The following is a 16,098-nucleotide window of genomic DNA, read 5'->3' on the forward strand; positions in this document are numbered from 1 at the left end:
TTATGAAATAAAGCATTTTAATTAAATTCTAAAATGTTCTCAAACTATTTTCACACAGGATTTGAATCTCAAAAGAAAAGAAACACCAACAGAGGAAACAAAAACCAAAAGAATTTTCATTTTTACAGTGAACAGCTGGTGGCAGCATCAGAAGCTCGGCAGGCCGTGACACAGGCGGCCTGGTGAACTTTCTCCACCCTCTGGTGTCCATCAATCAAGTAGCAGTGGGTTTAAGCGCCATCTCCACCTCATGCCCTTGGCTGAAAAATCCCAATGAGGGAGCTCCCATCCTCTCTCAGTATGTCGCACGCAAGGGATAAGAAAAAAAGAAATCCAGGAAACATTAAGAAAGACAACAGGTAGGCAGACGTGTGCGCGTATAGTTGCCACGAATGATTATAATCGGAGGAAAACAATTTTTCAAAAACAAGACGGTTGTTATGATGATCATCTTTACTTGATTTTTTCCCAAGTGGAGAACTGCAGAGGGCAATCGGATGAAATCTGGTGCAGGTGATGACGTGCGAAAAAGCTCAGCTGAAGAGCAAACCTGTGACTCAACACCATTCCCGCAGTCGAGCGGCATTCAACATCATGATGCTTCACTTCCGAGAGCTTGCAGATCAACTGAGGTGGAAACGTGCACCACCGAGAGAATTCATTTTTGGTGTCACCGAGGCTGGCTTTGATAGAATTTAAAGGAAGGTGAGCAATGGAAGATGATAAGCAGAGCTGTGAGCACGTAACAATCACAGAGGAAGCGGTACAATCGAGACGGACCGAACAAGCAGAAGAAGATTGACTGAATACGCTCAAAGCTTGAGCATCCCCAGAGCTTTACGTGTTTGGTTCATTTTCCATGTCAGAAATAGCGTATCGAATTCCCTTTAAACTTGGCAGTACAACACAATCTAACAGTGCACAATGGGGTTTCCCAGCTCAGAGTGGAGGGTGAGAGAGCATTTCAACCTCACAACGTCGCTCGACGTTCAAGTCTTTTTCGGACCGCTCACCTACATTGAGTCCCAGAGAGTGTCTGGAAGATCCCAATGACACAGGGAGAGGATGCGGGACTCAGTCCTGCCCTGGATCCTTGGCTGGACCCCCATCTAGGTAGATCTTGAGGGCCTTCTCTTTTCGCGGTGAGTAGATGACCCGATGTCCAGTCTTTAGCAGGCGGCTGCTTTCCTTCTTCATGAGTTCACTGCGTTCATCTTCTGATAGCTCCATTAGTTCCTCGGTGCTATCTCTGCAGGCACGCCCAAGAAATTCCAAAATAATGCATGCAGATAATGAGTTATCCTGAGAGAAAATATAATTGTAGCAAAAGTGATTCCCAAATGTTTTTTTTTAAAGTACCCCCATGAAACATCCTGTTCTCATCTCTCCCTCTTTTTAACAAACTTGCATGTCAAATATAGCATAAAATAAGTTTTTGTGAGTAGAATTTTGTTGGAAGTTTTTTCCTTGCAATTCTTCACATTTTGTTTTATCATAAACATAATATCAATAAAAGTAATTACGCTCTTAAGTTGTGCCTCTTGACATATACGCGATGCTCACACCAAAACCTTTTCAACTAACTCGAAGATAGTCCAGGAAGGTTTTTCTTTTTTTATTACCGAGTCAGTTTGTTCTTGACAGTTAGCCTTGCAGCTATTCATCAGTTATTTAAAAATGATTTAGATTTTTTTCATAATACAGTGTTTATATGACATAAAATATCGAAATAAAAGTGTACATTGATGATTGAGTTTGAAAATGTAAAATCATCCAATACTTTTGTGCTGATTAGTATACTTATGCTGGCACATTTTGGGGAAAATATGATGGATGACTGAACGGGGATCATCTCATTTTGGGTTTTTTTCCTATAATTAACTGATTGTGTTATTTGGAAAATCCTTATTAGTTTGGTTTAAATCCCATTTAAAATATATATATATTTTTTCCTGATCACGTGTTTTCTTTGAAGTATTGTATATACAGTACATTTAACAACAATTCTGCCATGGTGACAAGCCCAAATGCAAAAGGTCTGTTTCTCCCAAACGTTGGGTCCTAGATTTTCCTCCAAATCTGGAATGATCTCCACATGTAATCTAATTAATTTGAGCATTGATGTGAAAAGTGTCAATCCTTCTTGTTTAGAGCTCCTACCTGTAGAAGACTACGGCCCCATCATCACAGATGTACAGGGGCCACATGTTTAATGCAGACACCTTGGGGTTCCAATCCAAGTCCTGGTGGATCTCCAGCACAGAAATGTCACAGGGAAACGTTCCTCGACCCTGCAGACAGCACACGCAAGGAACCTCGGTAAGAAAACAGGCCAAGAGAGAACGGGGTTTCGGAGGAAGCATCTCACAAACCTTTGCAAACTCCAGCTTATCAAGATGAATATCACTAATTTCACTGAGCTGCAATGACAAAAAAAAAAACCTATGTTAGACATTTATATGAAGTAGGATGGTCGCGACAATCCAAAATGTGCGAGAATCAGTGCATCAAATGAATTTAGCAGCAGGACAAACAGTACCTTCTCCTTGAGTTCCTCAACATTGCTGCTCTCCAGAATCACTTCCTGGAAGGAACCCAGCTTCATGGTGGACGGGCTCCACCTACGGGCCAGGACAGCCAGCTGCGACATGGACTTCATCTTCTCGTTGTCTGAAAAGTGTTCAAAGGGCACTTCACAGCACTTTTGCTGCAACCTCATGAGACTCTTCACATTGGCTTCCTAGCAAACACCAGGTTGTACAGTGCTGTGCAGTAGTTGTTTATATATTACCAAGACTGGCACACAAATGGTTATGGTAAAGTCAACTCAAAGAGCAAGTCACTCTTTTAGTTAAGTACTTTTTCCAGCGGCGGCAGCATGCTAGCGGGCATTAGCGAGTTAGCACGGGTGAAAACGTGAATATTGTGCCAGTTTCCGCACCATGAACAAACTATGTTGCTCCCGAGTCATGCAAAACAACTTTGAATTGAATTACGCCACTCCTGTGTTGAAAAATAATAATTATATTATATTATGCACATATATATAATTAAAATGAAGGATTACACGGCAGACTAACTTCCCTGCACCCACAACCCGAAAAATAAATAAATAAAATTCACTAAAGTAGTTTTGTGTCACCTGGGCTACAATGTCTCTGCCGTGGGCATACATGCAGCAGGCCCGCGGCGAAACACGCAGCACATTGTGATGTCATGGCTAACTAAACTCAAATGTAGTCGTGGGATTTTTATACTGTTTATCCACATGGGGATTTCATGACCCAGCACCAACCCTGCAAAGCCAAAAACAAGCACTATCTAATCCATCTAAAAGGTAACTCCTGAGCATCAGGCAACTGTTCCAATATTTTTGCTCACTTGAAAAGTGGGTGGGTTCAAACAAAAGGTGCTCTGTCCTGAGTTGTTTAACATTTAGTTGTAAATGCAATGAAACAAATGTTGGAATTTTGAATGGTTTTCTCCTATTTATCGTTTGACCTGAAATCGAGATGTTTTCGGTATACAACAAAAACAAAGGAATTGACTGTGCCGTTCCAATACTATTGGAGGGGACTGGATGCATTTCAGTGACAGAGAATTTTAACTTTGGTCACCAGCGATTCAAGTCTTGAATTGGAGCAAAACAAGTGGCCGACTGTGAGCCACTGGTGATAAACTGTGGCTGGACAGTTGAGTCACTCTTTGTGGTGAAGCAAATAGTGCAAATCGTGAAAATAAATTACCAGTGAGGATTTCCAGAAAAACCTCCCAGTTGGAGGAGATGCTGATGTCTTCTTCATAAACATGGTAGTCCAGAAATACTGTACCCGGATTCTTCCATGTCTTTTTCCTGAGACGCACCCTGAACATGAAACAATACATTTGTTTGCTATGCGTGTACATCTCATACATGTGCGGGCTTACCGGTCAATGCTGAGGTCAAGCTTGCACTGCTCTCTCAAGACAGGGAGCAGCTCCTCTTTCGACTGTCTGACAGTCATCCCCTTTGCAAACACCGTGTCGACAAGAAACTTGCAGGGCTATACGACACACGCGAGAGACAATAATTAGAGCTCTACTCGCTTGCAACAGCATTTTCTTTGGTTCTAATTCTCACCTCTTGTTCATTTACTAGCAGTTGATACACTTTTACTCGGTATTCACCCTTTTTCAGGGCTCTCCCAAGCCGAATGGTTATCTGAAGGATGCAATAGAGTTCAACGCGTTAATGCAATGCAACTGAGTGCAATCAATTCTGCAAATGGATCCTGACCTTGTTGTCGTCAGAGAATGAAGACAGTGTTTCGTTGAGCCGTACGCTCTCAAACTCCTGGTTGTTGGCGTAAACCCGAAACACTTTAAACTGGGCCGAGGTGACGCCGACATACGGCTCCAGATTGTGTTTGAAAGCTGCCAACGTTATCCTCTTGTCCACGTGAACCACTAAACCTGTGGAACAGCACAGGAAACAACTCAACGCGGGCTCGCTCTTCTCCCGAAAACACAAAGTGTTGTCCAGAGTATCCAAAAATACATTGTAAACTTCCTTTTTTAAAATTTCGTTTCAGAAGCGAAGCCATCAGCATTTGACAGCTGAGGCTTTGCAGTTTGACAAACCACGCAGTTGAAGCTGTGCTACCACCACCATTGAGGAAATGGCTTAACTACTAAGAGCAGGCATTTGCATAAACTGAGCGAAAGTCTATCCAGAGGGCTGCACTGCATGGCACCATCAATGAACATTTGATTCAGCTCTTCGAAAGCGATAAAACTTTACCCATCAGGTTGTCAAAGGCTTCAAGTGGAAGATTGTTGTGTGGAAATATGTGAATCACTCCTCCACCATGCCCAAAACACCTGCTAGTGCTTGGAAAGCTAGTAGTTCAGCGACAAGCTTAGCTTTCATCTCTCTGATCAGGACATAAGGGTCAAATTTGAAGAAAATGACGCCCAGCAGAAACTAGTGAGCATAAATAAGATTCTCCAGAGCTGGATGTTTGGTGTGCAATGACACTGGGTTGGGTTGACCCTTTGTCTTATTTGATGTATCAGAGGCACGACCACCGACACTTCAGACACATTCCTCAAACTACTGCAAATAGCAATCGGGGACAGAAAAAAAAATCTTGCCAGATGGCAATTTTGTAGCGATGCTCCTATGTGAATTGGCAAGCTCTGAGAAGAATGATAGGCTTACAAAAACTGCAAAGCCCATGCTGTCAAATGCTATTGGCTTCAAATACGTCTGAATGACACCTAATGTGTATCGCGACTCTCTTTGTCTGCTCAGAATCAGCAATATTACACAGTCGTTGAAGACATTTTCATCTTGTCTTATAGGTAGTGTAGTATTTCCTTTCATTTAGGGTTGTTACCTTGCTTTATAACTTGGCTATAAAGAGAGCAAAGCAATTTCACAGTGACAACAGATAAAACTGAAAAGATCATTCCAAACTACCTATTTGCCCTCAGTAATGATGTCAGATCTTTTTTGGGGAAAGGGGGGGGGGGACAATTACTCAAGAAGAAATAAAAAAGATGACTACTTGAACAGAATAGGTTCTTTTAACTTAATCATGAGTAGAGAGTTCATACATTTTTGTGAATTGCAGGCCGAGTCATCCTGGAAATAAGGTTCTGTCCTGAAGTACAAGAACCGGGCTTCCGATTTAGCCTTCCCGTTGTCGTCATACTCGCTGTCCGTCCCTGAGTCTTCCTCCGCAGTGTCCCAGGTCTCTTTCTTGCCCTCGTGGGCTTTGGAGCGACGGCTACTAGTGATGCTGTGCGAGTCCAAGCCATTGGCCAGCTGGATTGGACCATTGTCTGCATTGCACAGCGTGTCACTACTGTGACTCGAGCTCAGGATGTCGCTGTCCACTGAGCTGGTGCTGCGGTCATTGTTTACCTCAGAGTCTGAGCGCTCCTCGCAGGCAAAGTGGTTTTCTGGGTCAGATGGGGCACTGACCCTGCACCCGGGCGTGCCTCCGATCCGGTTTTCGAGGTCTCTGTTGTCTGCGGCTACGCAGGGTGAATTTGAGTCCACCTCTTGGCTCAGGGATTCAATATGTTCAAAGTAACTGGTGTCAGAGCTTTTCTGGCTGTCGCTGGTGCTGGATCTTTGCTGCTGTTGCAGAGACAGGTTCTTTAACTTCTCTGTGCTCTCCTCAAGGATAGCCTCCACTGATTTCCTGTTGCCTTTTGACCCTTCAAAGGGCACATCCGAGTCACTGCCAAGCTTTTGGCAAATAGTTCTGCTGCCCAAAGTGCCAGGAGACTGTTCAGGTAGCAAGACGAGTAGTCGAATAGTATTCCCGTGGCGATCCAAAAGCTTCCACAGCAGCGAGTCAGTGAATGCGACCTGATGATCAGCGGACTCTGAACTCTCCACAAAAATCTAACAGAAAACACAAAGTAATAGATAGGGTGAGAGATTTGGAATCCAGGTTTTCTTTACCAAAATGAAAAAACCCCCCCATAACATAATGTGATCTTATAAGCCAGAATTTAATTGAGTATACAGACTTTGTTACTTCTGAAGAAACCTTCCGCTTTCAGTGTCTTGTTTGGAACATACAGGAGCCGCAGGTCATTGTAGCAACGCTCCAGAACAAGGCGCATTGTTTCTGCTGAGAGACCTGTAGCCTGAAGGGAAATACATAAGAGGTTTATAACTGTCAGAAATCTGTTTGTTTCAGGGAACACTTTTGGGCTCTGATTAGACTAGGGCTGCAGCGGTGGAATAGTTTTAGAATTAACCATTCTATCATCGTTTAATCAAATAAAAATTGAAAATTATTTTTTAAATATGCACGTGAGGTGCAGGTACTACTGTTCTTCACTTGGGGTCACCATCCTCACATTTCAAACTATAAAATCTGTCAATTTGAGTGTTTGAGGCTTTATCAAGGTGCGGCCTGGTCTGGTGAGTGACATGGGAGTCAAGAGAATGAATGTGTAGAATTTGCTGTTAGTGGCTGGCTGTTAACTAAGTCAGTCTGCATGTTAGTTAAATGCATGGAGTTCCGCTGTAGCCGAAGCAGCGTGTGTATGCATGTGCCTATTACATGTTTATTTTGTTACTATTTGTTTAAGACAGTGATTGATAGTACACTGTCAGTGTCTATGCTTCACCACTTGTTCTGAATTGACTCCAACTAGCAGAGGTAGGCTATACTAAATATAAGATATCCTTTATTTGTCCCACACTGGGGAAATTTACAGCCGTTTACATTGCTACCTTTTGTTGTTGATTGGAGACATGCTGTAGTTGTACATAAGTCAATTCTGCTTTGACACGCGCTTTATCTTCTTTTTTTTTTTTTTTTTTTTTAAGTGTGAAATGATCCCAAACTTTGGACATTCTATTATGTTATCTTTGCAGCTGGCTCGCTGCCCGCACACCAACTAATTTCTACATGGAGTGGTGGGTGACTATACAGAGACAATACAGGTAATCCATGTAGAAAAGTAAAGCATCGACGCATCAATGCAGAGATTTTTTTGTACCGTATTTTCAAAACCATAAGACGCACATAAAAGTCTTAATTTTTTTTCCCAAAATGGACAGGGCGCCTAATAATGTGGGTCGCCTTGTGTATGCACCGAGTTCCAGAACCTGTGAATGCTGTTGTGTGACTTCGATGAGGGGTCCGATTGACTGAATGATCCTGTGCCGACACGTTGCTTATATAGAGGAAAGGTGGACATAACTGAGGACAGCATGCGGACGTTAAACAAGACGCTAAAGCTATGCCCCCAGTAGGTGTAAATGGTGCCGGTACGTGCATTGTGCAAAATAAACTCCCAAAAATGGCACCTATAAAGAGACACGCTTACAAAGCACAGTTTAAACTGCAAGTTATCAGTTAGGTGGAGGAACATGGGATTCGAGCAGCCATGGGAGAATTCAAGATCGACTAATAGATGGTGCTTTTGTAGTGCAAGCGAACTAAATTTTGATCCCGCTGCCTTTTTAAAAACATATGCTAGCATGCATGCATGCTAGCATATTTTTTTAAGCGGGCGTTTATGTTTTACCATGCCTGCGTCCAATAATACAATGCGCCTAGTGTATGTGTCAGAAATAGCACCTGAAACGGACACTACGACTTTTTAATACGGTATGCCGTATGGTCGTGAAAATACGGTAATCAAATGATTCTACTTTTTCAATTAGTTGTTTCAGCCCTAAGACAGAAGTAATAGAGAAGAAAAGTGAACCTGTGCAATAAGTTGCTTGAATTCAGTGATGGTCTGGTTCAGGTAAGCCCGAACACTGATGGGAGGGGCGACTGTTTCGGTTCTCAGATCCACAACATGAACCTTCACCATCACCTCTGTGGTAAAACAGCACCAAATGCACACATGGAAACAGGGGACAATCAAAATGCAATCCTCTTTAGGTACTGTGCCATGGTCATATTTTCTGTGCACAATTATTTGAATACAATACGGTTCAAAAGTTTGATGTCACTAAGAATTTTGGGGAAAATAGAGCAAGAGTATATAGTGGATATAAAAAGTCGATATACCCTTGTTCAAACACCTGCATTTTAATGACATAAAAAGATGGCTCATGACCAACAAATCACTTATAAATATTTTTTCATCATTATGAAGACCCATAACCAGGACTTGGTTTCATCGGACTCTAACACATATTCCAACATGCATTTGTGGCTTTTTGAAATGGCATCATGTGAAAATGAATATCAGGGCTTCATTTAAAAAAATAATCAACCACAGTGTAGTAATGTTTAAAACCAAAGAGGAGTGGATATGCTTTCAAGGGGTATTTTTAAACAATACGTTTTTCGGTGTTGTTCATAACATATACAAAAAGTGGGTCAAGACTTTGCAACAAAAGGGAAATGCCAGGGTGACAAGAGTTGAGAACCACTGGGCGAGACAATGTTAATGTGGCAAAAAAACAAGACAAAAGAGAACCGTGCATTTCTTTTTTTTTAAAAATAAATAAGGACACTTCTACGTAGCTCTCCAATTTCTGAAGAGTATTGCATATTCATATACAACGGTGCGCCCCCCCTCACCCCAAAAACATGCAATCGTCTCAGCAATCCAAAACCTTTGAAAGATAGTGTGTCGGTAGTACCAGGCTCCTCACCTCCAGGTTTGTAAGGCAGGAACGTTTGCTCTGGCCGGCGGGTCTCCAGCAGCAAGTCGAACATGTAGGAGGACTTGACCCCTCCGAGGAGAAGGCCCATGGGCGTGTCCTCTTCGCCCTCGTAGGAGCGCTCCAGGTACTCGTGGAACTCATCATACTTCACCAGGCGACAGCAGTCCAAGGGGACCGTTTCCTCCAGCTCCATCAGCTGAAATTCAATACATGATCAGGTTGATCTGAGGTCATCGCCTTGTGCATTTCAAGGACTGTATCCACAGACAAACCTTGTAGGCCATTTCTGTTGCTTCCGTAAGAGTTTTGTCCTTGTGCACCTCCAGCTTGCTCTCTACCATTGTCTTCGAAGGGTGCATGCAGAAAAGCTTGATCTAAAGTAAAGAATACGAGTGATCGATAAAACAAATACAAAAGTTATATGCAGACAGAAGAGCAGTTATTGAATCAAGCCGGTGGATCCATTTGTTCACCTTGCAAGTGTTTCGTTCGATTTCTCGCTGTCTCTTCTCCTGCTCTTCCGACTCTTTCTCCTTTTCAACCAAACTCTTTAAGTGCTCTGGGAAGTCATCCACAGCTAAATACTCTTCAGACAGGAGACATGTATAGCAATGATTCAAAGGCAATGACGACCACTGGCATTATCACAGCACATTAGACTATAGTTGATGCATTTCAAACAAGACTACAAGTTATAGGCTGGAAGCTTCATTCAAGAATTTAGACAACAAGCCTCGAAGATCAGAAATAAAGCGCAGCGGAAACAATGCTTCTATGTTTTAATGAGGAAAAATCTAAGTATAAGTTACACCCCAATATTGTGACTTAGTTTCATCATCAATCATTTAAGCCACACCAGTCTGACAGACACATGTACTAACAATAAAAGCAATCTTCACTCTTTAGCCACATACCTTAGTGAAAGTGTGGGTGTAACTACATTAGTTCTTTACGGTTTTCTTTTCATATGGACTGAATAACAACTGCTTTGCTCTGGTGACTTATTTTTCATTTTTATTCCAATAGCCTGACTGCACTCAAAGGTGACTTTGCTTAAAGGGTGAGAAGAGTTAGCATTTCTCCCTTCACCTGACACACTGCTCTCATGTGAATGCTCACGGTGAGTTGCGTGACAAGCTGTATTCATTATTTTGCATTTTATCACATTGTGATGCTAATTGTTCAACCCCATTTGCTTCTCAGACATCTCATTTGATGATAGACTAGCATTTAGTTTTGCTTCAAACCTCGTTACCATTACTGTTTGCAAGTAAATGTAAAAGTAATTTTCACTGGTAACATAAATCACTGTAAATTAAAACATTTCTTACTTGCATTCCTTGAGGGATCTTTCAATCTATAAATCAGCATATAAGCATTCGTAGAGCTGTTGGAGAAAAAAAACATGCATATTAAGGAAATTCCTACTCATTTCGTGTGCAGGTGTACGGAATAAAAACTAAAGCACGCTCGCGACAATACACAAAACCAACCTTGCAAAGGCACTGGAATAATATCCCCTGCTCCCTGAGGACCCCCCGTAAGTCTTTCTGATGTCCTCCGGGGTGATCTATCCAAAAAGTAAAATTCATCAACAAGGAATAAAGAGATAAGACAGTGCTGACGATCACTTGTTGAGAAAAAGAACACAGGGGGCATTTGAACTTGTGACAATGAAGCTCTCGTCTTCATCCTGAGTATGCGAGAGCTGCCAGTGGTTGATACTGACCTTGCTAACATGCTGGTCATTGAAACTGTACCACTGGCCATCAGTGAAGGATTTGATGCAGGCGTAGTAGTGCCCGCCTGCGGCACTTCCCGAGTGGACCATGACGGAGAAGAGCTCAAAGCTCGGCAAACTCTGACAAAAAGTGTTGGAAAATGTTTTTGCTCAGACAAGAGCAATGAGCAATAATGACTGCATTGACAAAGTATGATAAAAAGGAAAAAATATATTCTTGTAGTTTGCTTTTGTGTAATATAACTATCGCTAACCACAGTGTTTGACTGCACAATTCATGGCTCACATCCCATCATGTAATTATGCCTTAAGGGTGAAATTGAGTAAAATAATAAATACTATCGATGCGCTGATAGGATAGGTCTCTTTACTCGGTCTACTATTTTGTCCTGTGCAGTTTGGCAGAGCAAACAGTTCTTCAAAGAGTGAACGTGTGCTTGCTCAGGCAGTTTATTGACACTACCAGTTAAAATCTACAGTGAAACTAACATCATCAAGACAATTACACTTTGTATACTTAAGAAAACCATGGATTTGTCTTGCAAAAGTCTGCTAGCTTAATGTTAACACAAAGGGAAACACCCACAACTGGCTAAAAAAATAGTAGTACAACCCTTTTAAGAACAAGTAGTTGCACACAAATTGTGCATCAACAGACAGAAACATGATAAAATAATACTCCGATACATATCTTTCTCCTCTGCGAAAAGACATGAATTATATGATTGTAGCTAGCTTGGTGTTCTTTCTACGCATTATCTGCATGTGTGCATGACAAGGTTACCTCCCCCTTCAGTGGAATATGATTATGCTGTGTCTAAGAAATGCTCTATTTCAGTGAAATTTATTTTATGGAGGGCTCGAAAGTGTGACCACTGTGCTCGCAAATGCCTGAGTTTTTTTTTCCACTGTGTGCTCGTAACAATTTAATCCAGTGGCGCAAGCGCGCTGGAAAAATTTAATGCCGCTACCGGTGCATACAGCGAAGGTGCTCCAATTCTGTATTCTGGTGCCCTCTGGATAGAAATAAAATTATCAGTCGGTTTAAAAAAAAAAAGAAAAAAGGAGGGGTTGGGGCGACCTGCACCAGTGATCCCAGTCCAAAAGTTAGTGCAGAGCCCTCCTATGTTCAATACGCTAGTTTTTGAACAATATTTGATCGTGCATAACAAGTGTTACATTTGAGTGAAACCTATCCCATGATGATTTACCTTTTTTTTTTTGGAAATCCAAATTACAAGATGTAAAGGCATCACCAGGTATCAGCGAGTACTCAAATTTAAGTACCTGTACCGCTATTCAGTCTGGAAAAAAAGTGGTTTCGGTGCATCCCTAGTAGAAACTAATTCTTCTTAAAAGCAAAACGTTTCAAATGAAAACAGTGGTCTTGGGCACGCTTTGTCCTCAAATGCATCTAGCGCAGTGGTGGGCAAACTACGGCCCGCGGGCCAAATCCGGCCCGCCGAAGGTTGGTACACAATTAAGGTTCGATGTCAACGAGTGCATTCATTTCATTTGGACTTGTAATGACAGGCATTTCAACGCCAGGTGGCACAGTTACTTGAAGTTGCAGAGCATAGGGAGGAAGGGGGAGACGATACGGAAGCCCGCAGTAGCGCCAAGTCAAGCAAATCCCGTTCGATACGACGGAATAATGTACTCTTAAAGTCTGAAAAACGTGCCAAAAAATGCAAAATACTGCTTTTTAAATAAAGAAATCCAATTAATATTATGCCGAATTTAGTTCAACCTTTTGATCCGGCCCTCCATAATATTTTCTGGTTCTCATGTGGCCCTATGCAAAAAATAATTGCCCACCCCTGATCTAGCGTCATTTTCTTACAACAATTTACATTTGTCAAGCAAATACCTTTGGCTTCAACACCCTCTCTGCGCTGGCAGTGCTATCCAGGCAAATGCCTTCATCCACACAATCGTCAGTGGAGAAATCGTTGCTCATCTGGTCACTGTGGCAACTGCCTTCATTCTCTGCTCCACTATCGGTGCAGCTTTCTGTCTGAGGCGACTTCTACAGATGTCATTTAAACAGACCATGACAGAAAAGATTTTAATTGAAACGTGGCCAAGTGCTCAACTCTACTAATCATGATTGACGTGAGAAAAATCAGTGCTTGTTACAAAAGTAGGTTACGACTTGTAAATCATCCGCATAGCCGTTGTTACCATTCCTGCTCTCACCTCATCCTCAACATCAATGAATGGACTCATGTCAAGTTCCTCTGGGAAAGTCATGCTGTCATTGAGCTTGATGCGATGCATAGTGGTATAGTCAAAATCAAATCGCTTCAGCTGCAGCGTCAGCAGGTAAGGAAAATGCAGAAATCTCAAACCCTGTAACGAAATAGGTACGGTTCAGGAATAACTGAATTCTCAGAGTGGCTCTTCTGCATTCTGCATACAGATTGTGCAAACTCATTCACAGTGAGCTCACCTTCCGGGCATCACATTTCTTTTTGCAGCGTTCGCAGAAGTACTGGTTGGGCCCATCTAGAGTTTCCGGCTGAATGAAAGCCTGCAATGCCTCCTCCTGGAACACCAAAATCAAATTTGGGTTTCAAATGTATTCAAATGAGCACCCCTGTGACACCATTATGTGAAATGGGGAATGTAGAGGAAAACATACCACACTGCCATAGGCCTGGCTGGCCCCAAAGGGTCTTATTACAAGAGGGATATCCAGGTAAGTATCAATCCTCCAGCTCTCGTAGCCACACTCCAGACAGCGTACGTAATCTTTGAGCTTTCCTTGGTACAGCTGATTGATCAGGTCAGCCTGAAGAAAGTAACGCAGCAAGGCCTTCACTGACATGATTCATGGTGAAAGGCCAACTCTATCTAAAAGCCATCGACTTTTCATAGATTCTTAACGCCAACTCTTCCATGAATCCTGTAGTGTTGTTAGATGTCAGCATGGCATTTTTGCATGGATATTTGGTAAGTTGCATTACTTCCAATGATGGGAAATCACATGCTTATTTGTCTCATGTGCAGGCATGTGGTCTGCACAGACAGAGGCCTAAGTGTTTGTAATCCTGCCCAGTCCATGATCTTAAAAAAAAAGTGTTAAATCCTACTTGTAATTTCGCTTTACTCACAAAAAGCCTTTTGTTTTGTTTGTGATGTGGAGCCGATTTTTTTGTTTGTGCTTTTTCCCACCTGTTCGGTCTGCTTCCACTTTTGCTCCAGGGCATCGAACATGACCCTGCAAAGTTCTTGCACATCATGTTGTTGCCAAGCTGGGATAAAATTAAAATTGAAAAAGGATAAATGGCATGACGTGATGTTTCCCCCTCAAATAGCATTATTCTAGCCATGGGAGAGGTTGAAAAATTCACCTTCACTACTGTCCCATCCAAAGCTGCGCGTCACATCGGTGGTCTCTATGGCACGTTTCTTGCTTGTCTGGAGAAGAACAAACAGTCTTTGCAGCTGGTAGGGAATGCTTGTAACTGGGTCCTCTTCAGATTCCTCAAACTCCCAGCTGAAGTGGGCAACAATTGCAGATGTTTTTAAAGTTCACCGAAAAAGCAAACTCTTCATATGGCTTGAATACAGCATTCCCCTCGTTATAATCTTGAGTCCTCATTCACGCCACGTCAAGAGGCACCGCCTCTTTAGGGCACATGCATGTACAAAGACAACGTGGACATTGTTTTCTATATAGTATGCTTTTTTGGGGCTTCAAATTTAAGTGTACAATGTGTTTGTGTTAATAAGTTCAAATATGTTTTAAATGTGTGTATGGAGTAAAATTATGGAAAAAAAATAAGTGTCCACAGTCTCTCTATATTATGGATTTTCACTCATTCCACTTATTGTGTTACCTGGAACCGTATCACTTGTGATAAACGGGCTCACTGCATATCTTAACTTACTTGTACAGTGCATTTCTGAACTCCGGGGTCATGAACAGTGTTTGTAAGAGACTGTTCAAATAACAGGTCATTGCTTGGTTGACCAAACCCACGTAACCTAGAGTGGTGGAGAGAGCGAACTAAGAAGACAGCAGAAGTTGTACAAAAACATGACACATTTTCCAGGTGAAAACAACTCACCAGTCTCAGATTTGTTGAGGATGGAGGTGTAAGAGTAAGGGGGGCTACGGCAGTCGCCACTGCAGCCAACGGTACCGTCTCTGGGAAGGGGCCCAATGAATCGTTCCTGGGAGCCATCATCCAACCCACTGCTATCTGCTGCTCCTGACTCATCCTAAATGCAAGGCCATACAGCGAAACAAACGTACATTTTTGTAGTAATTTAAAAACACAATCTCTTGTGAGTTCTCCATAAACACCTGACAAAACACAACTTCTGAACCTGATCCAATGACAAGCACTGATCGAAACACTCGCCCTACGGGTATACACAGTAAACACTGGGCATAATGGTTGTATTACGTTGTTCACCTCTCATTCTACCTGATGTACCCATCACACTAATCCTGAGTCATTAAAGACTCATGAAACCACATGACAAACTTTCACTGCTCTGAGTCCAGCCTTTAAACTCACTAGCAAACTGAAAAGCCAAGCATAAGCATTTCGTTTAATTATCTATGCACCACTCACCAAAGCCACTTGTGGTTGTTCTCCATCTTTGTCTGTTAGCTGAAGGAAATTCCTCTTACCGCCAGGCTCAAACCCAGAATCCAGAAGCGACACTTCTCCGCTGTGCTCTAGGGGTGTCTGGATGTACAATAGGGGAGGAATATTCAAATATCAGTCTTTGACAGTAGCTAAAATTTTGTTGGTTTTTTTTTCAATGCATGGGGTTTCATTCCATAATATTTATCGTCGTGAGTAAATGCCAAAAGGTGGGCAGGTCTGTCACAAATCATTATTTTGCTAGTTGAGTAGTCACCGATAGTAGTCGCAATTAATCGACTAATCGGATCATATGTAAACCACAGCAAGCAGCTGCTGCTCTATAAAAATTATTCACTTGTAACTGTATAGGGGAAGTCAAGTCAGAGGGATGCTCCGATCAATCACCCAGTATTTATGATCGTTCTGCTAAGGGAGTGACATATTTCTCCCTGTGAGTTTCTTTACTAGGAGAATTGCTTACATGTATTTTAATGAAATAAGTATCGAGGTTCGGGTTTTACATGCCATTATTTTTCTTAACCAGCAATGCACATTGTATCGCCATTGGCATTGAAGAATTAACATGGATGTCACTATTTCACACACAACGT

General features: G+C 42.1%; 1 protein-coding gene across 1 annotated transcript in view; it reads right to left on the minus strand.

Moving 5' to 3' along the window:
• Positions 1-16,098, minus strand: part of usp47 (ubiquitin specific peptidase 47) — a 26,383-nt gene continuing 10,285 nt past the window's right edge. Inside the window, exons 3-28 of the mRNA XM_086106915.1 lie at positions 15,470-15,586; positions 14,957-15,110; positions 14,777-14,873; positions 14,237-14,382; positions 14,058-14,137; positions 13,525-13,674; positions 13,333-13,428; positions 13,080-13,232; positions 12,751-12,909; positions 10,869-11,000; positions 10,633-10,709; positions 10,471-10,526; positions 9,613-9,725; positions 9,412-9,513; positions 9,128-9,335; positions 8,224-8,339; positions 6,526-6,645; positions 5,599-6,397; positions 4,277-4,452; positions 4,121-4,201; positions 3,928-4,043; positions 3,747-3,865; positions 2,540-2,670; positions 2,373-2,420; positions 2,161-2,291; positions 1-1,249 (exon numbers count right to left, since the gene is read on the minus strand). Of these exons, the coding sequence (XP_085963041.1) occupies positions 1,075-1,249; positions 2,161-2,291; positions 2,373-2,420; positions 2,540-2,670; positions 3,747-3,865; positions 3,928-4,043; positions 4,121-4,201; positions 4,277-4,452; positions 5,599-6,397; positions 6,526-6,645; positions 8,224-8,339; positions 9,128-9,335; positions 9,412-9,513; positions 9,613-9,725; positions 10,471-10,526; positions 10,633-10,709; positions 10,869-11,000; positions 12,751-12,909; positions 13,080-13,232; positions 13,333-13,428; positions 13,525-13,674; positions 14,058-14,137; positions 14,237-14,382; positions 14,777-14,873; positions 14,957-15,110; positions 15,470-15,586 (3,852 nt within the window). The 3' untranslated portion in view covers positions 1-1,074. The remainder of the gene's footprint in view (positions 1,250-2,160; positions 2,292-2,372; positions 2,421-2,539; positions 2,671-3,746; positions 3,866-3,927; positions 4,044-4,120; positions 4,202-4,276; positions 4,453-5,598; positions 6,398-6,525; positions 6,646-8,223; positions 8,340-9,127; positions 9,336-9,411; positions 9,514-9,612; positions 9,726-10,470; positions 10,527-10,632; positions 10,710-10,868; positions 11,001-12,750; positions 12,910-13,079; positions 13,233-13,332; positions 13,429-13,524; positions 13,675-14,057; positions 14,138-14,236; positions 14,383-14,776; positions 14,874-14,956; positions 15,111-15,469; positions 15,587-16,098) is intronic.

The sequence above is a fragment of the Hippocampus guttulatus genome, chromosome 3, assembly GCF_054856545.1.
Source record: "Hippocampus guttulatus isolate MCC_2025c chromosome 3, RoL_Hgut_1.0, whole genome shotgun sequence".
NCBI lineage: Eukaryota > Metazoa > Chordata > Actinopteri > Syngnathiformes > Syngnathidae > Hippocampus > Hippocampus guttulatus.